Source organism: Leptosomus discolor, chromosome 2 (assembly GCF_034619465.1).
Source record: "Leptosomus discolor isolate bLepDis1 chromosome 2, bLepDis1.hap2, whole genome shotgun sequence".
Classification (NCBI taxonomy): Eukaryota; Metazoa; Chordata; class Aves; order Leptosomiformes; family Leptosomidae; genus Leptosomus; species Leptosomus discolor.
Window position 1 is genome coordinate 120,884,778 of NC_141392.1, and position 22,765 is coordinate 120,907,542.

At 41.2% G+C, this 22,765-nt stretch overlaps 1 protein-coding gene across 2 annotated transcripts; it reads right to left on the reverse strand.

Moving 5' to 3' along the window:
* Nucleotides 1–5,187: 5,187 nt before the first annotated feature.
* MEP1A (meprin A subunit alpha) lies at nucleotides 5,188–20,199 on the reverse strand. 2 transcript variants are annotated; one of them, XM_009948584.2, is made up of 14 exons: nucleotides 20,065–20,199; nucleotides 19,955–19,979; nucleotides 19,804–19,851; nucleotides 18,955–18,995; nucleotides 18,769–18,844; nucleotides 18,337–18,454; nucleotides 16,619–16,794; nucleotides 13,390–13,611; nucleotides 12,300–12,449; nucleotides 9,240–9,455; nucleotides 7,845–8,297; nucleotides 6,497–6,670; nucleotides 5,698–5,905; nucleotides 5,188–5,335 (listed from the first exon to the last, which is right to left on the reverse strand). In XM_009948584.2, the coding sequence occupies exons 1-14, from the start codon at nucleotides 20,131–20,133 to the stop codon at nucleotides 5,188–5,190; spliced, it is 2,124 nt and encodes a 707-aa protein (XP_009946886.1). In that variant the 5' UTR covers nucleotides 20,134–20,199. The 2 variants fall into 2 exon arrangements, with proteins under 2 accessions (XP_009946886.1, XP_086317765.1); XM_086461639.1 differs by lacking the exons at nucleotides 19,955–19,979; nucleotides 20,065–20,199 and adding an exon at nucleotides 18,891–18,893 and having other exon boundaries at nucleotides 19,804–19,846.
* Nucleotides 20,200–22,765: the final 2,566 nt, after the last annotated feature.

Genomic DNA, 22,765 nt, shown 5'->3' on the forward strand with positions numbered 1-22,765 from the left:
ACAAAATGTACCCGTGAGTCATCAAGAAGTGGACTGCTTCATTTTGACTCAGCTGTGCCTTGGTGCATTCTTCTGGAATAATCATTTCTGGTTAACGTGTAAGGCAGATAAGATTTGAGAGGTGGAATTTTACAGGGACTGCCAATCCCAGAAAGGATGACAAGATGTTTCAAACTTGGAAGGATTTGAAGGTCTTCAAGTGCCGGAAAAGACTTCGGGAGTGAAGAATTCTCAGCCTTTAAGAGGGTGCTTAGCACTATGCTGTACTGAGCCATGAATTGCAGTGCTATACACAGCTGTTTTCCAGTGATTCTACTATTTCCCCTATCAACTCTCTGAACGATTCCAAAGGCCTGTGTAGTACCTCATAACTTCTCTCCTGCCCTCGTGTTAGAGTCTGGAAAGGCTATAGGGTGTAGTGCTCTCCACTTTCTATTTAAGACTTTCTGGAACCAAAGATTCACAACTGAGAAGGCCCATTTCAGATCTTCACTTTTGACTTAGATAAAATGAAGACTGTGATGATTCCTGCGTGGTCTTCTTTCGGGTGGAATATCCTGAAAGCTCCATGTGGTGCTTTTTTGAAGAAAAGGAAGCTTTATATCCTTAACTATAATTGTCCTTCCCTTGATATGTAATGTGGTAAGACAGAGGTGGTTGCTGCCCTCTACCACAAAGGGGACTGCATTTATTTAATGCATAGAAATATTGTGTATGCAAGGAGTGTCTTGTGTAAGGTCTGTATGTTTGGGTCTCCTCTCAGAGGAGAATCACACTTGGAGGGCTCAGAGAGTCAACTCTGCAGTGAATATAAACCACCATGTGCCAGGCAGGATGAAAGGTTTTATATAAATTATTGCTCTAATACTACATTTGTGGAATTAGTTATTTCCAAGCCTGTACACCTCTAAAGGCAGGACTCCTGTCTTAAGCAGAGGGCTGTGAGAGAACCTGCAAAGTATTTACAGTGCACACAAATGTTACAAAATGTAATGTAAAATTTGATGGATGGAATAATGACAATTTAGATTTGAGGCCAATATGAAATACTACTGTCAGGTGGTACAGCCCCATGTGGTGGTTGGGGAATCAGGCCTGTGCTTACCAGTGGTGAACCTGTTCCCATGACTTTGGGATGAAACAGGATGGGAAACTGTTGTCTACAGTTACAGTGTGTGATGGTTTGGTATGGGCAGGCGGTGATGACTAAAGAAAAATAAGCTTCAGTCAAATGTATTATTTATATTGAAAGCAACTCCTTTTGGCTTGAAAATGCAGCTATAATACTAGAACTAAAACACAGTTAGAGATTAAGAAATATTTGAAAATCCAGAATTTCTATAAACTGCGTGGCCAGTGGAAACTTGAAATCAGACCTTTGCACATTATTTCAAACAAGATTTGCCTTTGGAGAGCCATTTGGTCTAACTTACTCTGGTAAGTAGCTTGTGCATATTGACCTGCTGCAGAGCCATCCACTTCCACTGAATTAGAATAGGCTTTACATAAACTGTAAAGTCCCTATAGGCAGCACAGTCCCACCATGCCTTATCTCTGCAGACATTTCTTCTCTGAGGGCAATTGGAAACAGTTCTTTGCTTTTGGGAAAATGAATACTCGAAATGCGAGTTTGACCAGGAGACAAAGACCTACACATGCTTTGGCCACGATGGAAAATCACTGACACTTCAGCTACTGTTTGTATTTGCGCAAAAAGCAATTTTTTCATTCATACAACACAAGTATATAAAAAAAATCTGATCTCCAATTTCCGAAACTCACTTCTCTAGAGAAATTCTAGATGGCAGGTCAGGCTTATTGTAGTCCTTCTCCTAAAGGTTCAGAGTTAGGGGTCCTTCCTAGAATTGACCTGTTATTCAGAGGTAGAGATCAAACAAAGTCTCAGGCTAGAAACTACACTTTATCCTTGCTTCTGGGCATCTTCAGTACAGGTCTATTTAAGGAGTCTAAATACAGATCTGAAGAGCCTTAGAAACTCATGCTTTCAATATTTTGCTCCAATGATTGCAGCAAAGCTGCCTTTATTACACATGATGCTTAAGAGAGCAAAGAGAGGCTGTCAGCTACATCTTTTAGTGACTGAACACACAAAGTATTTGAGTTGATTGCAGTGCAGACACACTGGAGAGAGGAACTACCTAAAACTACAGTGCTTAGCAACTGACTTTCCCTAAGCTTGTAGGTCATGGGCTGAGTGCAGCCCACTTGGGAAACAATTTACGTCATGATGATTGCTTTTATTTGTACTCCAGGAGTTCCAGAAAATTACATGTCACCTGTGGGCATGGCACCTTTCATCCATTCCCATGCTGCTTTCCTCAATCAACTCAGAAGCAGGAGAAGTCAAAGATCATGAACCACAAGCTTACATTAAAAATGGCTGAATGAACTATGCCTGGAAGCCAATGCAGCAAAGACCAATCTGCTTTCTGAGGCTGTCCTACGTTTTGTGAGATGATTTTCACCAACAGCAGTGAAACAATAGGTTGGCCCAGCAGCAACTGTAGATTTTGCTGCTCTACTCAGAACTTTATCCAACACTGATCAGTGTCATGTTTTGCCCATAATAACCTTCTTCTTCTGCTGGTAAGTAACGAAGTGTCCATTTGCAAGCAACAGAGACTGCCCATCATGGATTTTGCTACTAGTATAGAGAAATCCTGTATGCTGGAGATGTAGGCTGCTAGGAAATGAAGGAGCAAGCAGCGATGCTGAGCTGCAAAGATCCTCGAAACTGTCTACAAAATTAAATTGAACAGAGTTTAAGGCATTTATTTGGAGCGCTTGATGCAGATAATAAAGCATCCCAGTACAAAGCCCAATGGGTAGTAAAACAAAGCACTTTGGGAACTGAGGAAGATCAAGGAAGTGAACAGACTGAATAGGTTCTTTTGGGCTTCTCCTTTTGAGCATCTTTTGGGAAGACTGGCACTGTCAATCTTTAGATCACAAGGAAAATGGACTGTGTGTACAGTTTCCCAGAAAAGGGGCTGATACTGGAATGTTTGTAGAGACAGACTGCGTTTATACCCTTTGAGGTGTTTTTTCTGCCCCTGAACTCTGTTACTCTCAGGATGAGGAGCTAGTGGGGCTAGGGTCTAGCCGAGGTACAGCTGGGATGTGCTCCTCCCCCAGTGCAAAGGCTTAAAGTAATATCCAAAGGGAGCAGAGCCAGTCCCTGCTGTCTTTCCCGACCATCACCTTCTGCAGCCAGCAGGCTCTGAGGGCGAATGACAGCAGTGCAAAATCAGCTTCCTGATGTGGGGAGAAGGAATCCTTCCAGAAGGCCCCAGACCCAGCAGGACATGAAGCAGCAACCAGCAGATCCCAGCAAGACCCTGCAAGGGGGTGGGACGTGTCCTGCACATTGGACTGCAGATTCCTTTTTCCTGGGGGAGAGCAGCTAAGACATCCTCTGTGACTGGACACCAGTACAAGTTCCGCTGGCAGAGCAGAGTCAATGTATGGTTTGGCAGAGGGTGAAGACTTGGGCTTTGTCTACACAAGTAAACTGACCAGTGTCAGTGCCTACACATGTTTTTGGAGTGAGAGTGACAACTTGCAGTCTTATTCTTGGTGTCCCTTTACTGTAGGGTCACTAAAGTTATATGCAGGATAGCACTTAACTAGGATTTGCCTGGCTCCTCTCTCTTTGATTTCTCTGTCTCACACATTAACTAGCAAGCTGCAGCCTGTAATTTTATTCATCTTTGTGGATCTCTTGTCTTTCATTCCATAACCCTGCATAATTTATGAGCTTGTCAACTTGGGTGGGAGACTCCCTTGACCCAAGGGGGAAGCCCCTAATCCAGCTGGCAGAAGGGAATCAGATCTGTAACTACCTTTCGCCTGTGGTGAGATCCAGCCAGATAGTCAGATACGTTGCAGGAAAAGTGGATAGAAGTGTTTGTTTTGATTTTATTCCAAATGCAGAGAACAAAGAGGGACAGAGTATTATCTTGTTGATAATGCTTTAATTAAATGGATGGTTTGTCCTGACTCACATGACTGGTGTGAGCACCAGGATGAATCCAAGTGTAAAAAAAAAGCAGAAACCAGCTCCCTGTATAAAACCTACTGCCATGAGAGTGCATTTGCCCTTGGCTGCCACCTTTTGTGACAGGTATCTGATGAATACAAGGGTAGCGTCACCCTCTGCGATTATTTACTATTTGCATTCTGAATTCCTGTTCTGATACGCAGACAAGAAGAAACTGCTTTTGGAGGAAACCTGGGTAACAAAGTTCCAAGCGTGGAAACTGTTAGAGTGCTTGAAAGCAGGGATTTTGGGACATACCAGATCAGTTGCTTCCTGACATCTGCAGTAAGCTGTTAACAACTTACCCAGCACCCACCAGTATCACAGATCCAGTCTTCATCTTCCTACACTCTCACCCTGCTCCTTGACTTGTTTTTTCCAAAGGGATATGAATTTAATGGTAACTGCTAGGGACTCAATCCTGTTACTGATTATCTGCTCCAATTTTGTCCCCTGCCAGCTGAAATCAAGGGAGTTTTATAGGTGTTTAAAATAACTGGATTATCCCCAGAAAATATTTGAAAACCATATGGGATGAGGCCTTCTAGAAAGACAACTAGTTTTAATGGGAAATTATTTCCCTGATAGAGAATTGGCCAAAAATATATAATAGCATTTTAATACAAATTCTAAGTGATAGCTAATCAGCTTTTGTAAACTAGCACACCTCCATGGAAAAAGAGTATTGATGTGGAATGATTTACACATCTATGGATTCGTACACGTTAGATTTTTTGAGTAATTTCTATAGGAACATTTCTAGAGTCTTAATATATGTGCTTCTGTGTGACATTTTCCAGTGTTTTGAGAGATTTTACCAGTTATTTAACCTAAGTTTGAGCTGTGGTTGAGAGTAAATGCATGGAGTCTCAGCACTACTGCTTGCTATTGGATGAAGAAACAAAACACTCAAAGAACACACAAGAGAGGTGGGGCCTGAACTTTCGTTATGTTCTTTAACTGCCAACTCCTACAGAGTAAAGAGATTGCTCCCAAGATGTTGATAAAGGATTTCATCCATATGCTGACTGGTCTTCTACAAGTTGTATTCATAATTTTGCACTGAAAATTGATGTCTTATGAACTATGGAAAAAAAACAGTCTCAGATTTGTCCCCTTGAAGCTATTTATCTTCTAGCCATCATGGAAATGAGGATGATGGTTAAGACAATGGTTCCAGCAATTCCACCAACTGTCATTCCCAGAATATTCCCGTGGACCTGCATTGACTGACACCTCTCACCTGTAAAGAAGAAGGCTTGTCCTGACGGGCACCTGGGAAAATAAAGTACAGATTCACATGAATCAGGAGTTTTGTCCTGCCCTATAGGTCCACCTCAAGGCCCTCACACTCACTGTCCTGGGTGGGCAGTTCCCATTAGAAAGGTTCACATCACAATATCCCCACCTTATTTGGAGGCTATTTACATCCCTTGGAAGCACCACAGAATGGGGTGTCCTTGCCTCCTCTTATGGCTGCTAGTAGAAACCAGTCATTGCAGTGAAGTGCTTTCCTCCTACTGTTCCTTGAAAACCTAGTGGCTCAGTCCTCTGAGGTCTGTAGCTCTGAATACTTATTAGCTGCATCATTTGGTTCAAAAGAAAGCCAAGGCAAGCAGGGAAGAAGTCTGTGGTACCTGCAGCTTGCTCTGCCTTTCACATTCACACAGACTCCATCATTCTGGCAAGGGTTTGGGTCACACGGGTCTTGCAGATAAGGCAGCCGGTCTTGAATGGGCTCCATATCCTGAGCTGCTCTCTTCTGCCTTTCAAGAATGAGGCTGTCCATGAAGGCAGGTTGTTCAGGCTCAACAAGGACTTCTGTGTTATGGAGGTGAGTTAGATCTATTAAAAAAGGACAGAGAGGAGAAAGACATCAGATAACAGTGAGAGATGCATTATGTAGTATTCTTCATACTCAGGGCTCACAGGGTGTTTTCTAGACCAGAGGGTACTCCTTGTCCATTTGCCCTTTACAGAGCTCTTGCCATACCACAGCAAGTTCTGCATTTTTAAAGCACAAGATAGAAAATAGTACCGAAATTATGGGAACTAGTTAGTTCCATAAACCAGTGGTATTCTGTACTTTCAAAAATTCTGCCAAATGTGGCTGTTCTGTTTGAAAATAAACACCACAAGGAAGGCCATTTAGTATGTCCAATATTTAGAAATGGACATAGCTACTGGTTAGGGTGCTTAAAGGTGTCTAAGCTAACCTTCAGTAAATCATTGCCTTTTAGATTGCTCTGAACTCACAATCACTTTAGTCAATATCACCCACCCAAAACTAAGACACAGAAATGCTTTCAGAAGTTGATCCCCATTAGAAGACAAAGGTGACTCAGAGACAGGTGGCAACAGTTACCTGAATGTATGAAAAGAGACAGAAAGGATCAACCACTTGTTTTTGTAAGAAGGATCAGGAAGAGTCTTTACCATTAAATTCTGCAAAAATAATCAGGTCATCATTTTTCAGGAAACTTCTCCGTCTCATCTGGCTGTGGGATATGAAGTTATTCCACCCCCATGATACAGTTCTATAGCAATTGCAGGAGGCATCATAATTTCCAGCAATTGATGGTTTCTCCCATATTACGGCTCCGTTAGCATCTGGAAAGAGAATATGAATGGCAAATAAGAACCACAAAGTTCCGCAGCTAGAAGTACGACATGACTTTTTTCTGCATTACAGTGTTAAACAGGATTTATGGGGTAAAATCAAGTTCAGAACGAAAATGTCCAAACAAATCACAGAGGACTGACAAATTATGCGTGCCAGCAGATCCTCAGACATGATCTGCATGAGGACTCTTAGTCTATGTGAGGGCATTGAAATTCCAGACTCCCCTTTCATTGAGGACTAAGCAAACACAAGTTACGTCCTTGTTGTTGCCAGCTAAGAGCTCCCTCCAGTGTAAGGACACTTCCTCATCAGTTTTTAAGTACATATGGTTTAGAGTCTAGCAGATTTTGTTCGTTGCTATGGTTCTGTTAAGCATATTCATACCTAAGGTTTAAAACCTCCTACTGAAAAAGTGTGTACTAAACTTCTACTGGAAGAAGTGAAGAGGGATAGAGATTCATCTCTAGTATTTAATCCTGTACCAGACTCAATATTGTCCTGTTGTTCTTATTTCTTTGAATTAACACATCCATAGGAAATCCTAGGGCTGGATGTGGAACTGTGGTGCTACATGCTATGCAAACCTGGAGTTAAAAGGTAGTCTCTGTGTGAAAGATTTCATAAATCTGCAGTCTACACCCAGTGAAGCAAGACAGGCTTCAAATGCTGCAGACTGATCTCACAGGTGTTTTCAGGTATTTTTTCTTAAATACAGCTACAATGTGAACCCTGTGCATTCAGACATATATGTTCAAGTTAACCAAGATGCAGTTTCAACTTAAATTATTGTTGATTTAGTAAAGGAATACAGCACCCTGCTGGCATTGCACCATCCTATGGTGACATATCACCTATCATAATGGGCAAACCACAGGTAGAATGGGAATTGCTGGCTCTTACAAGAACTCTGTATTTAGAGTCAAACTCAGATATCCCAGGGATTGCTCATAACAACGTCAACCTTCTATGTGCCACTTTTCACACTAGATGATCTTTTGCAGACAGGACTTTTGAGTCATACACAAGAAAGTCATGCACAGGGAAGTGTCCCAAATTGAGAAATGCAGCCAAAGTTGCCCAGCTCTGAGTCCTACACTCAGTCCTCTGACCCGGATTCATTTGCTTTCATTTTCATCATTCCTCTAGGCAGAGACCACTTACTTGTCTGATCTTGGCTTGTGGTGAAGCTTTTGCTTGAGGACATCCTTTTCAAGACATCAGGGTCCTGGTCCAGCACTGTGAGTATAGCTTGGCGGTTCAGAGCTGGCCACTCCAGAACACCATCGTTCTCTCCACTGCACAAGTGAAAGGCAATGCGAGAGTAGCCACTGATGCTGGAGTGGGGATACAAACTTATGCCAAAACCATAACCCTCAGGGTTATAAAACCGGGGGCTTTGAATAACATCGCTTGATGCGTTTTCGAGGATTTTGCTGAAATTCCGAATGACCCACACAGCTGTGGGACAGGGCATCTCTGTCAGTGTGACGTCATCAATAGCAATCCCCCCAGATGAAGAGCTGGTGTCGCCCTTTAGTCCTTGGAAGAGGTAACGGAACTTCTCCTGAGCATTGAGGGTTACGTGGGCAATTTTCCAATTATAGTCATTATCCGCTTTGGTAAAAGGAAAGCAAAACATTGCCATCAGCATAATTAGTGATATGATGAAGCAGCTTCTTCCTAGCCATCCATTCCAGCTGCACTTTTAGACATTTGGTGCTCTCTCAGGGTCCAGAAGGCTAGAGATCTTAAGTTGGCATTGTGGTTAGAATACACTCATATTGCCTTATCATCTAAATGCTTTGGACTTGATGATCTTAGAGGCCTTTTCCAACTTAATGACTCTATGATTCTATGACACATTGTATTAGGAAATCTTCACACATTATTGAATGTCAGTCTCTAGTTTAAAGGGCAACAGGCTAAGGGCCAAAACGTAACAAGTGGGTGGGATGGAGTCAATGATCCAATGTGTTACAATTAACAGTTACTGCCAGTTTTCCAGGGAGTTACACTTCCCTGCAAACTGCTGCAGCTTGATATAGACAGGTTATCACAGGTCTTAACAGAACATAAACACATAATGCCACGGTGGTTGAATTTGTCCTGTTTAGCAAAATCACCCAAAATGGGAAGTCAGTTCACATTTCCAAAGCTACATATGTTTTTATATTTCTAACTATTTGAAAATCAGGCTGGGATTCTTATTGACTGCAGAGGACCACAGGTATTTACACCCGAAGAGCTCGCTGTTAGGTCATGTAACAGTCAGTGGAAACCTAGTCAACTGATCTCCAGCAGAGTCCCTCTTAATGATAACATTATTCAGAACATTGTGACTTCTGCTGTGGACCACTTAAATCACATTATTACAACCCATAGTCTCACTGCTAAATGCCCTTGCGTAATACTGAAATCCTTAGCCAGATTGCAAGATATTCTGGTAGCTTCAGAAAAATCTTTTGATTTCTAAGCCGATCCACTGCATTCATGGACTCAGTAAGACAAGTTTTCATCCCCTAATATTCTACATATTCCTCGTATTTCCAGAATTACCTTGAAAGGTTTGAATTTTCCTCATCTTGCGAACATTTCCAGTGCCATCATCCTCTTTAAGCCAAATGATCAGCTTGTCAGAAAGGCTTCCTGTGATCTTATAGAAGAACTGTAGGCACTGCTGAGTTCTCTTTGGGTAAAGGATTCGAGACTCTAGGACTGCCACCTCATCTGCCTTGCCAGAGCTGGTGTCAAAGTACATGAAATAGCCAGCGTCTGTGAAGAAAGTGTAAGGTGTCACTGTCTTTTTCCAGATTTCCTGATAGCTGCATGGTATAAATTTATCATTTCAACTCCACTCTTTTAGTAGGCGTAAGTGTAGTACTTAACATGAATAGCAGAGGAAATGGTTGTGATAATCATCCAAGACAGACCAGGATAGGAAAAGGACTAGTAATTTAGCATATATACGTAACTCATTGCTGGCAGCTTATGTCAATTTTGCATTAGTTGGTCTAGTTGGAAGTTGGATGCCTCAGGAATATCAGAGATATGAGACAGAGGATTCAGTGCTGATTGCAATTTTCTTTTATTTTATTTATACTGAAGATAATCGAAAGATGAAATCTTAGAGATTATATGCTCTATTACCTTGTAAAGAGTAAGATAATTTCTTATCAGTAATAAAGATAAAAAAAAAAAAAAGGGTTGGACACGAAACTATCACTCTTCTGACCTTGAACATGAAGAAGCTCCTTTTTACAGCTTTCCCAAAGACATTTCAAAACTCAGCTTCTCAGTTTGGGAAAATTATTTAAGAATTCCTGCCCCTCTAGTTTAATTTGGCTCTAATTTTCTGAAGTGTTCTTTACTTTAGATTTGAAGTGTCTGCTTTTATCCTTGTATTTACAAGGGATTCACCATCTGCACACAAATCTTGGTATCGCATGAACCGGTCACATCTTATCTGTATTGTGTTGCTTTTTTGGTTACTCATTATAGCCTATGATTAAACTAACGAATGAAATTGTTTTAGCTATTGTGTGAATGCTTTCTCTGTTAGGGGCTGGTTCCTTGGACTCTAGTCCAAGCTAACATCTAGGGCATCATCAGTTGAACCTGCAGCTGTGTAAATGCAGTACAGCCTCCTGCATGGTCAGCGGAGCTGTTTGAGCTGTTTATCATTTTCACTCTAACCATGTCAGGGGAATATTCTCCATTCCCTCCCACGCAGTGGCAATGCTTTGAACTCACACCCATAGAAACCTTGGCAAAGATACCTAATTGATTTGTGCACATGTATGACACTTCACCATAAGTTAAACTTAAGTATTTTAAAAATAAGTATCATCACTGTTGCTGCAAGTGAGAAACAGGGCTGTGAGCCTTATTGAGGTGCCTAACTTCGTTGTCAAATTTTTCATGGCATCGAACCTCCAAGTGATCTAGAGTCTACCTCCTTTTTAATAAGAAAGACAAAGAAAGTGACGTTAAGCATCTATAGCAATTAGTATATGATCTTAGCAGACTTCAGCATGCAGATACGGGGATCAAATCCAGAGCCAGGCTGCTAGCTCCTCTCTAAATGTTCGGCTGTACTTTCCCTCCTTCAGTTTAGCCACTAATAAGTCAAATACCCAGGATGTTAAAACTGTTTGGGTAAAATATGATCCATCTGTGTTAGAAACCTAAAATTTGTCCTCTCTTGAGATGACTGCAGAACCAGTTCTCAAAAAATATCTCTCTAAATTCCTCATAGAGTCAGTGACTCTTCGAAGGTGTCCAAAAGGAGAGGCACTCCCTACCCATGCAATTAATTTAAACACTCTGGAGATCCTCAGAGGCACCTGTGCCTCTCCATTAACTCTTCAGATAACGTCAATACGTATTTTGTACCACATCAACAGATGCTAAAGCATAAGTCCAAGTTCAGTGCTTACTTCAGGCAGTTTGGATTTACCTGATAATCTCAAACAACAAATCTGAATTATTTTTCAGTTAAAATTACACTATATGGGGGCAAAAAAAGGAGAGAAAGAAGCAAAAAAATTCAGATGAGGGTTAGAAGCATATACTTCTAGAAGCTGTCTTATGTTCTGGAGTTATATTGCATTCTTGGACCTGATCAACAAATACCAGTATTATAAGAGGTTGTGGATCTGTTCTGTCCAGTGTGTGGGCCATGTAAGGGTAATAGTCTAGTCCTGAGTGCAGCAAGTCAAATTTTTCCTTTATCAAAGAGTAACAAAGCACAACTGAATGTGCTTTAGGCCAGGATTCCTTCACTCTGTACTTAGGCAAAATTTACCACAAAAGTCACTTTTTTGTTTTGGAAGCCTGTAGTAGTTTACCCTGTCTGAATGACGACAAATCAGGCACTTGCTTGTCAGAACTGTCAGTTGGGATTTGATCTTTATTCTCACTTGTAAGCTAGCACCCTGCGACTGTGACTGGGGATGACTCCATCCTTCTTGAGATTTTCTTCCTTTGAAACAAGGCAAAATTACCATGTGAAAAAGAAAGTTATCCATAAACTCCTATCATAAAATACTTCACAACTTTCTTCTGTCTCCAGAATCAGCACTCCTCAAACCTCACTTATCATTTGTTTTTCAAACACAACATTTATGAGTGGCTATGAGTGCTGTCTCGTTCTTATCAAGGGGTAACATAACTCTTACTCAGACTTTGGAAGTTGCAGTAAATCCTTTTCCAGGTTATATTTAAAAGGCCTCTAGTTAAGATTGTTCTTTGCCCCCTTTTATCCTGCTGGTGTGGAGAACATTCCACTATGTTGAAAAAGCTTAATGAGAGCATGAGTGCAACCATAAATTCACACTCACAGGGCCAACACACGTGAAAAGAAAGAGGGCTCTTTGGGTAACTAGAAACATTTCAACTTGGATGTTTGATGGGTAGTCCCTTAAATACAGTCATTTAATCCCGTGTTTTCAGAGTAGCCAGTGCTGCGTTTTCTCAAGGGTTGACTACAATGACACGTTCAGAGAAGTTGTTAAAGATGGTGTGTTTAAAGCACGCAGACTAGTATAGACATGCACAAGAACCTTTACTCCAGCTAACCCCTTTTCCATAGGAAAGTGTTCTGTTACTTTGTTTTACCTCTACAGTGCCCAGAAAGTGTGTGGTCTTCCTGCCCCATAGCACTGCTCAGTTGATGGACCCAGTCTAGATCATCTCTGGAGCCCTGAATCATGCCACAGATATTTTCGAGTTCAAAAGAACACTGGTCCAAAAAAGTGTGAGTTGAAGCTGAAAAAAAAAAATGCACACATGATTACCTCCAAAGTAGTATCTCATCAAAATTTCTGCTCTAATTTTGGGGGGTTTTCTTGTTTATGTTAGTGTAGACATCATGTAGAGAACACAACCCACAGCAGATGTGAGCCCAAAGACTGAAAAGATGAAACATTTGATTCCTGGAGGGATTACCTGCATACAAATAACAACATTTGACCAGTTTGCAGAAGGTTAACAAACTCCCATGCAGCAGCTGAAACACAGTGACTGATGGTGGCTGTCTTTGTCTTGGAGAGACGAATCACTTTATGAACAGTAGTGGTGTTGTATTTAACCTTTCCTTTAGGTTATTGTTCTTCATGGCTCACTTGTCTGCTTGATAAGCGTGAGGACTGTTCTTCAAGCAAAGTCCAATCAGTCACCTCACGCCAGTTCAGCTAAGTTTGCCTGCAAGTTGATGCTTCTGTTGACAGATCCATGGGGACAATAACTTTTTGCTAACAATCACATGTGGTGATAACATCTTCTATCAGCTTAGCAAACAACTAGACAGTGTTGGACTCTAGACTTAACCAATCTCAGGTCCAAAATAATCTAATTAAGACCAAATGTAAAAGAGGACAAAGTACAGTTGCATTCATGTCACAAAAGCACAATGAAGCTATCCATACACCAGTAGAACACAACCACATGTCTGAACCCTTAGGAGCAACATGGAAGAAAAGATGTGAATGGATTGACTTTCATCAACTATTTGAACTTTTACAGAAGTACTGACAATCAGCAGAGCCAAAGAGAGGCATGAGGAGGGAATAAACAGTTTGGGTCTCTACACCACAGGTCCTCTCCCACACGTCCTCAAGAGCACCTGAGAAGAGTTTTTGTGGTTTTAGAGACATAAGGGAGGTGAACCAGCCAGGCTCAAATATGGACAAAGGAACAGTTGACTTACTGCAGTTATACATGCGATTCAGTCTTTCCAGGTCAATGGCACTGAAGTCTAGACGTTGACCAATTATGTTATCAAATTCTGGTATCTTCGCTGTGATTGTGGGGATGCTTTCATTTTTGTTAAATGAAAATGGTTGATAGTGCATCAATGATTCGTAGTCATAGGGGGTGTTCAGATCAGTGATGAAGTCATCATTGTACTTCAGAAAATTGTGCTCTTTGTCTGGTAAAGGAACAGAAAAGTGCTTCATTTTTAGAGAAATTGGAAAGGAAATGGCTTTAACATGGTCCCTTGGATACAGGCTTCTGATGTAGAATTGATATACCTGAAAGCGATTTGCAAGAAAATATTTAAATTTAGCAAGATTTGTTTATGAAGTTATTTGGACAACAAAGAGGTGTCTTTAGATTGCAGTTCTGCACCCTCATATGCGACTTCTGTAAGTTCAAAATCAAATATCAATGAGCTGTAAAGAATGGGATGTATAGGAGGTCAGATTATATGGTCTAATAGTAAGCATTGTGAAGGATTAAGCTTAAGGATTAATGCACTCTATTCCAGAGCATGTGAATATTAATGAAAATGTCTCCTGGGATATTAAATCATATATGGACAAGGAGAGGCCCTGGAGCCCTCCACTCATTAAGGCAACAGGTATGACAGTCCTGGAGTGCCTCCAGGTTCTGTTCTTCTTTGAAGCAAAGAATACATTAGGAAACTGTGGAGAAAAAAAAAAGATGTTTTTACCCTAGATTGACAATATTGCTATGATATTTCTATTGAAAAGTCTTTTGGGAACATGTTTCTCGTGGTGTCTTGGTGAAATAATTTGTCCTTAGAGGAAGTTTTTCATTATGAAGATGTCTGCTAAGGCAGACAGAGGAGCCTTTTCACATACTTTGGTATGGAAGTACGGAGAGATTGACAGCATTCGCAACTACAAATAATATTTTCAGAATATTGGACAATCTTTCTCCAAGAAGAAACAGCATATGACCGCTCTGGTGGATAATTACAGCTTCTCTGTGTAAAGACTGCCATTCCCTTCTGCATGTCCCTTCTGGGCGCAAAGGTCTTGAGTCCAAGGCCTGAGATTGTATATAAGCTTGGGATTGCTTTCTTAAAGATACTGGAATTGCACCTTTCATCAAAAAGGGTGAGAATTTTGCAAATTAAGTGCTATAGCTTTTTACAGCTGGGGAAAAAATCTTGGCAGGACACAGGCATGTGTAATGATGCTGGCTTTTAAGATCATTGCCAGGCAAAGGGTAACTCCTATGTGCTTGTAAAAGAAATAAACCATACAGCAAGGTGGCAATTTCATTCTGAAGACTAACAGGCTTATTACTTTTTCTGTCAACAGCAAAATGGGTAGGGGATCTCTTCTCTTACCAGCCAGCTATCTGCATTGCAGTTTATGAAAATACTTTATGGCAAAAACTGCTACCATGCTATTAAATTTGGGGTTGCAGATCGCTAATGTGGGAAGAGATATGCACAAACACACACACAGCACAATCATATCAGCCTTGTTACCCTTTAGAGAAGCAGACATCTTTCAAATGGCTTCAGCAAAAGCTTTTTCCTGAATGAATTTTCCTAAGTGGAAAAGGAGATTTTATAGTATGGATAGAAACCTACAGAATATAGGAATTGACTGTAATGGTATCAGGCCAGCCCCAAGACGCTGTTCAGAATATTGTCACACTGAAGTCCATCACCTGTATAATTTTTTTGCTGTTACAGATTTGTGGCTACTGAATATACCACACATGAGTTGAGAGGATTCAATGGTGTATTTTTTTGAGGGGGAAAAAAAAAAAAAGAATGCATGGAGAACTGGCACTGTTTTGTCAAGCTTTTCTGTGCTCCTGTACATGATGGAACTCGTAATAGTGCATTATAAGTACATTGTAAGGCTTCTTGCTTTGGAGGTGATTAGTTACATTGCACAGCAAAAAGGAGCTCAAAAGCCAGAGTCCAGATACTATTAACATCATCATCATCTTCATCACCATGATTCAAGATAAGACCAAATTAATAATAAGGTGAATTGTTTTTAGCACTGTTCCTGACAATAAAAATAATGGTCTGCAAGATCAATATTCACAACCCCTCTACTGCTCAGGCACTCCAAAAGACACTGAAAATTACAAGGTAGAGGCAAGTAGTAATGCACAAGGCCATTCAACTTGGAGCAATTCTAAATATCAGCTACTGCTCTTGGAGGTCAGCAGAAATTGCTTTTATCAGCAGTTCTTATCTATCCCAAAGAGAACACAGCATTCCCTGAATCTTACTCCTTTCTGATGGCTAGATTTCATGTATTTCTCACTTATTTGCAAAGATGGTGAGTGATAACCCTGGAGACTGAAGTGGCTTGTCCACATGGAACGTGAGCAATGGCAGGGCATCTTTGCAGCATTGGCACCATTACTGGCAGCACAAAGCACCTCCACAGGGAACAAGAGTTTACACTTGGCGTCTTTGCTAGCATGCCTTTCAGAACTTGCCACAGACTCCCACTCACTCTTTTTCAAATAAGTGATCATTAAGTCATACAGAACCAGACCTCACAGGAGACAGCAGGAGAAACTGCCTAGGGACCAGAAGGACTGTGGAGAGTTTGCTGAAACTCATAAAGCCACTCAATGTTATGATACTAACCCTGAAGGCAAGAACCTGCAGAGACACACTGGGCAGGAAAGAGCAGGACAGAGACCTATTTTACGTATCCCATCTAATCTAATTGCTTTGAGGCCTCTTCATGTACAAAGTAAATTTTTCCAGTTTCAGGAAAGCTTGAATCTCTGAGTATAAAAACCTTTCAAATTTTGAGAGGACCTTTGATTAAAGAAAAGCCACCTCAAAGCTCTCCATCCCAGTAAGTTTATGATTTGCATTACATGGAAAGAGAAAATAGGCTCATTATAGAGAGAAAGTGATTTGTTCAAAATCAGAGAGAAGACCAGTCCTGGATCCAAGGGGAAATAAAGTCCTCTGACTTCCAAGCAGGGTCTCTCTCTTCTGGCCTTAGACAGTCTCTGGTCTTTGACCAGAGAAGTTGTATCAAAATCCTGCTATATCTACAGATTGATTTGCAGTGGTCTTGGGCATGGCCCAGTGTTTCTAAAATCATATCTTTACAATGGTCTTAAAATCTAGGAGCGAAAATAAGATTCTGATTAATCTGCACTTTACAAAATCTGACTTGATGGTCAAAACCCACCTGCAATAATTTCATCCCACCAGATTGTCACATAGTCATCCCGGTCCATCCTTGACTGCTCATGGTAAAATCCTAAAGCATGCAGGACCTCGTGTTCCACAATTGCTCTGTAGTCACACCCTTCCCCAATAGAGAGGTTCTGTCCAGTCTGCAGGTCCCCCACCATGGACCAACACCTGAGAAAGAGAGATATCTTGCTATCTGTTAAGTAGAGTTTTCTTCTCTGTATTTAAGTTCTCAGCCTGCTCACTGGATTAAAAGTAATATCAAAAAAGGTTTAAAAATAACAAGAGTAACATAAATCATTCTTTAGATGTTGACCAGATGCCTTGATACTCTACAGATACCCTACTCTGAAAGCAGACTAAGCCCCAAAAACATACTCGCTATCAGTTGCGTGAGGCCAGTATTTTACTTACCTTCTGTGTTAGACAAGCTCACCCGTGGTCTTTGAGATCCACAGAAGTTTAATCCTGTATCATCTGCCATTTTGCCAAGAAACGTGCCAAGAAACATAATGCATATGTAGAAACCGTAAACTTGTCAAGATAGACTGAGCTTTTTTGCAAACAGTTAGGCTAGAGAAAAGATCTAGGAGGATTTAGAATAGCAGCATTTGGTCCTTTTTAACAGCAACTATGCAATGCATTTGCCATAGGTGTGAAATTAGATTTTTCTGTGAGGGCCCAGCCCCTCATCCGTGACTCAGCAGAAGATAATCATGATTGAGGAGGAAAGGAGCTCCTAGCCAGTTCACTGGGAACTTTTTAGAGTGATCTGAGAAGCAACTCTAAAGAGCATCTGCTGGGATTGTAGCTTCACTTGCACATCACAAAGCAGTGTTGGGTCGAGTTTGTTGAAGGAGCTCTGAACACACTAATGTGAGTATTGAAAACAAAGAGCTTAAGTCTATGGTCTCTTGAATAGCTGCTACCAGGGAGTTTCCAGTATTAAAGTCTTCAGCACCAACTCGTCAAAAATCATGGTGCTTGCAGTCTTGTAAGAGAAGTGTCATAGGACTTATTACCCAAAGAAGAGCTGAGGGCAGAAATATTAGTGCCTACAGGTCTATATGAAGTTCTGGGAGAACAAGAAATATTTACAACTGATATAGTGAGAAGATTTTTATGCTTTTCTAGATGTTCTTTCAAAACATGTTGAGACATAGGAAATAAAATAAAGCTTTCCAGTTCCTGAAAACCTGAATCTGTAAGTATAAAATCCCTTCAGATTTTGAGAGAACATTTCATTAAAGAAGAGCTACATCAAAACAATAGCAATATTACAATAAATTTGCCTTCCACGGCTTTTTTTGACTTATCTTCCAAAGATTTCAAAACCTAAATTCAAAACCACATCCTTAGTAAGTTAAGAGAATGTACATTGGGATCGTTTCATCCACCACTGAAATGGAGAACAACCTTAGTTAGAAAAGTGGAAGCCATTGATGGAAACCCAGCAACTCATTGAAGTGTGACCAACCAAACATCAGATGCCCATTCCAAGTTCATCATCTAAATATCCTCTGCAGTCAGCAGAGGGAGGCAGATGCTTGCAAGCTTTGTGTCTAAGAAGGTAAGATGGGTTGCTTTCTCGGTGGCCTTTTTCTCTAGTGAAAACAAACTTAGACTAAACTTTCAGACTGCTGAAGTCAAATGGAATGAATTCCCAGCTAATTCTACACAGCAAAACTAACCAGAAATTGATATAACCCTTACCCGATTTCTTTTCTGAAGAATATGTAAGAGCTCTCTCCTTCGTATGGCTTGAAATCAACGCAAGACTTAAGACGGAACATTTCGAAAGCCTGGAGAATTACTCCTTTGGCATTCAGATCTGGAAAACATGCATCAGGAAAGCAGCTTTAACACACTGCAGATCATTCACCCTGGAGAGGTAAGGTATGCACACAGATATTCACATGGGACAAAAAGAAAAGTGATCAAAAAGAAAAATTATTGAATATGATTAACTTGTGTTTTGTTATGACAGCTATAGAAGAAAAAATGGTTTTGATATAAAGGAAATATCTAGTTATTAGTGAATTTTAATGTGAGAGAACCAATTCCAAAAAAGGCAAATTTTTTATCACAGTGACTCCAGTGCAAATAAGGATTGGAGATAAAATCTGAATAAAGTATCTGCATTACCTAAGTCATCACCCAGAATATAGGGAATGGGGAAGTTCCACCTGTAGCTCTCATCTCTTAGGGCATTTCGCGTTTGCTGAAAAGGGAATTAACACCTGGTGATGCATCTGCTGTGGGGAGACAGGCTGATTTGTACCAAAAATACAATTAGGACAAGTGATAGCTATAAAGTTTTCAATTACTTACAGGGAGCAAGATATCACCCTGAAAGAGGTCCAGTCCAGCAGCTGAAAAGTAATTTAATGAAAGATAATGTAAATTAAATATATCAAATGTATTTTGCCTCATAAACCATATTGAGCCTACTTATACAAGGTTAATCTCTTTGGGCATTTGCAAAAAATGTAGACGGACCAGCCTCTTTACATTGAAATATAAGGACAAGCCTAAAAGTAATAGCAGTTTCTACTCAATATTTACTACCCGACAACGTCTGCATTTTTGGTGGCAGAAACCTGGTGGCCACCATTATCTATGTCTAGTTTGATTACCTCTGGCTTGCTATCACACAGTAAGACAGTGCTCTAGGGAATATAGTAATACTGAGGAAGCATCAGGAAGACTGTTGTACAGTGCACCATCGAAGTTTATACGGAAATTTGCATTACAGGAAATAAAAAAATTAGAGGAAGACAGTACAGTGTGTTGTGTCTTTTCCATTTTTCACTTATATAGAAGCTCAATAAACATCTAAGCTATTTTCCACTTTGTAAAACTTTATAAAAATCATATAGAGATGGGGGGGAAAGGCTGGTGGTACTCCAGAGTCTTTCCAACTGATACAGCATGTTACTGCCTTAACACTGTGAGACTATCCAAACTTCAGAAGTGAAAGATGCCTCCATCCCTTGGTTCCACAGAGTTACAGTCCTGGGATAGATTCATGTGTTGTAGCCAGAGGAAGGTAATTCAGAGCTTACTTAATTTTCTCTTGTTACCTGACCATCACCCACCCACGTCTTTTTTACAATACTGAAATTTCAGCATTTTGCTCACAATTTTTCAAGCCTTATGAGAATTTAGACATGAACTCACCCAAGTTTATGTCTGGAATGTCTTTGATTATCTCACCAGCATCAGCATCTGCTGCTGCAAGACAGACAAAACATTATATGTTCAGATGTGGTGGCACACGGCAAGCAGAAGAAAATGCTTCAAAACTCAGAACAGCTAAGAGAGCACTTACCAGCTTCACCGGAGAGGTGCCCAACCTGAAAGAGAATAAAATACAATCAGTATAAAGTATGAGATGTCTCTGGACTGAGAGGAGCTGGTAGAAATCAGGTTTCTACTTACAGAGACTGGAGTACCATAAACATAACATAACAGAAGCGCTAGGCAGAGTGGCAAGATGCTGGAGCCCATTTTCACAATGGAAAAAGAAGCTGGTCCCTGTCATGTCTTGCAATATATAGGGCATGCTGCTGAGCTTTCCACAGAGCATGAGCCAACCAGCTTCAAACCCTTCACCTTTATTAACGTTATTATGCCAGCAAGATTTTCATCCTAAATGGCACATGATGGCATTGCTGTTATCAATTATCTAAGTCCACTCTGGAGGAATGTTACAGAGAGGAACGTGACAACTTCATGTCTTCAGTGCAGCTGGTGAAAGGCCCACGCAGGCTTTGTGTAAGAAAATACGACCTGGCCTAAAAGTTGCTGACTCCTTCCACTGTGCTTGTTATCTTCCAGCATTATGATCTTGATTGCACAGGAGGAAAGCCACATGCTTAAGCAGAATTATTCTGGGTTTATAGCACTCCAGTGACATTAGAATTTGGCCCAGTGTTGTTTTCAATTAATAATTAACATCGTATCATAAAGATTAGAGATAAAATATATATGATTATGAATGCTCTGAAGGTGTTTTCCCACAGCTGATCCCATCCCAGGACTGATGCCCCAGAGCACAACATGCCACTATTTGACTCCAGTGCATATATCAGTAGATCCTTGGCCTTCCAAGTTGATGCTCCTTTCTTTTCTGGTGGGTTTCAGAGATGGCAAACTCTTGTCCTGCACTTTGCTGTCTTCTTTTTCAGGGCATGTGGGTCAGGGAGGGCGTACAGGCTAACTGAACCAAGGGTCCAGAAAGCTGTAGATCTCCCACAGCTCCTGCATCATACCTGTTATCTCCTTGCAAATGTCCCATGTGCCCTGGAGGGTCTCAGTGCCTTAAACTTAGGCAAGTGAATCCTGGTCCCTCATTTCACATCTGAAATTACAAGTGATGAAGGTGAGGAGGTCCACCTCTATGTTCAGTAATTAGGTAGGAAAAGGCTTGTGCCACAGACACCACCACCCACCGCACAACACAGAGGGCTTGAGTATAGAAAGAGAAGAAAAACGGCTCTGGAGGTGCTTCACACACTGCTCCCCAGCAGTGCTGGTGGGAGACACTAGACTTCAGTGTGAAGAAACCTCAAATGAAAGTAGGTTTTGAGTAGGAAATGTGCCTGTTCTTCAACATAAGCAACATATTTTCCTCTAAACAGATCACACTGCAGAGGAGTAAGTACAGAGATCTTTTATTTTTTTTTGAGAAGGGCCTCAGAGGACTGATTTTTCACCTAGCATACATTGGTCTTCTTCAACACTTGCTTTTATGAACTATTATTTCAAAGGACACTGATACCTAAGCAGAACAGGACACTCAATAAAAGAGAAGCATGTCTCAAGATACATCATGTAAAGGCTGTTTTCACAGGTAGGCAAAGAGAGTCAAAACAGTGCAAGGGCCATGATTTGCAGATGTGTAGCAGTGAATGTGAGAAAGGAACAAAAAACTGAAGCAAAATCAGAGCAGCCTGAAAAACACTTGGTTTTTAGTCCCCTTGACTTGAAATTTACCCAAGAAACTGAAGAGAATGTCTAATGATAAGTCATTCTGTAGTCATATGAGTTTGTAGAGGACAACAGTCATGCAGCCATCTCATGTTATACTGATGCAATTTAATATATTCATTTAGCACCTTGCACAATGTATGCATCCTTTATTCAGTTCATGTGGCAAGGTTTTGGTAGCAGGGAGGCTACAGAGGTGATTTCTGTGAGAAGACACCAGTAGTTGCCCCATGCCAGACAGCCTATTTCAGCCGGTTCTAATATGGACCCACTGCTGGCCAGAGCTGAGTTCATCAGCAACATTATTAGCACCTCTATGATAACATATTTAAGAAAAGGGAAAAAATGCTGTGGAAAAGCAGCTGGAGAAAGGAGTGAGAATTTGTGAGAGAAACAACTCTGCAGACACCAATGTTAGTGAAGAAGGAAGAGGAAGAGGTGTTCCACGCACGGGCATGGAGATTCCCCTACAGCCCATGATGAAGACGATGATGAGGCAGGCTGTGCCCTTGCAGTGCATGGAGGTCCACGATAGATCAGATATCCACCTGCAGTCTGTGGAGGACCCCACGCTGGAGTAGGTGGATGTGCACTGAAGAAAGTCATGAACCTGTGAAGAGTCTATGGTGGAGCAGGCTCTGGCAGGATCTGTGGCTCCATGGAGAGGAGCCCACACTGGAGCAGGTCTTCTGGCAGGACCTGAGGAGGTCCATGCTACTTTGGAGCAGTTGTTCCTGAAGGACTGCACCCTGTTAGGTTCCATGTTAACATAAGGAAAAAGTTTTTCACTGTGAGAGTGACAGAGCACTGGAACAGGCTGCCCAGAGATGTTGTGGAGTCTTCTTCTCTGGAGACATTCAAAACCCTCCTGGACATGTTCCTGTGTGACCTACTCTAGGTGGTCCTGCTCTGGCAGGGGGGTTGGACTAGATGATCTTTCCAGGTCCCTTCTAACCCCTAACATTCTGTGATTCTGTGATTCTATGATTCTGTGATTCTGTGATTCTGTGATTCTGTGATTCTGTGAAAGGACCCATGCTGGAGCAGTTCAAAAAGAACTGCAGCCTGTGGGAAGGAACCACATTGTGAAATCCATGAAGGACTGTCTCCCATGAGTGGGACCCCATGCTGGAGCAGGGAAAGAGTGAAG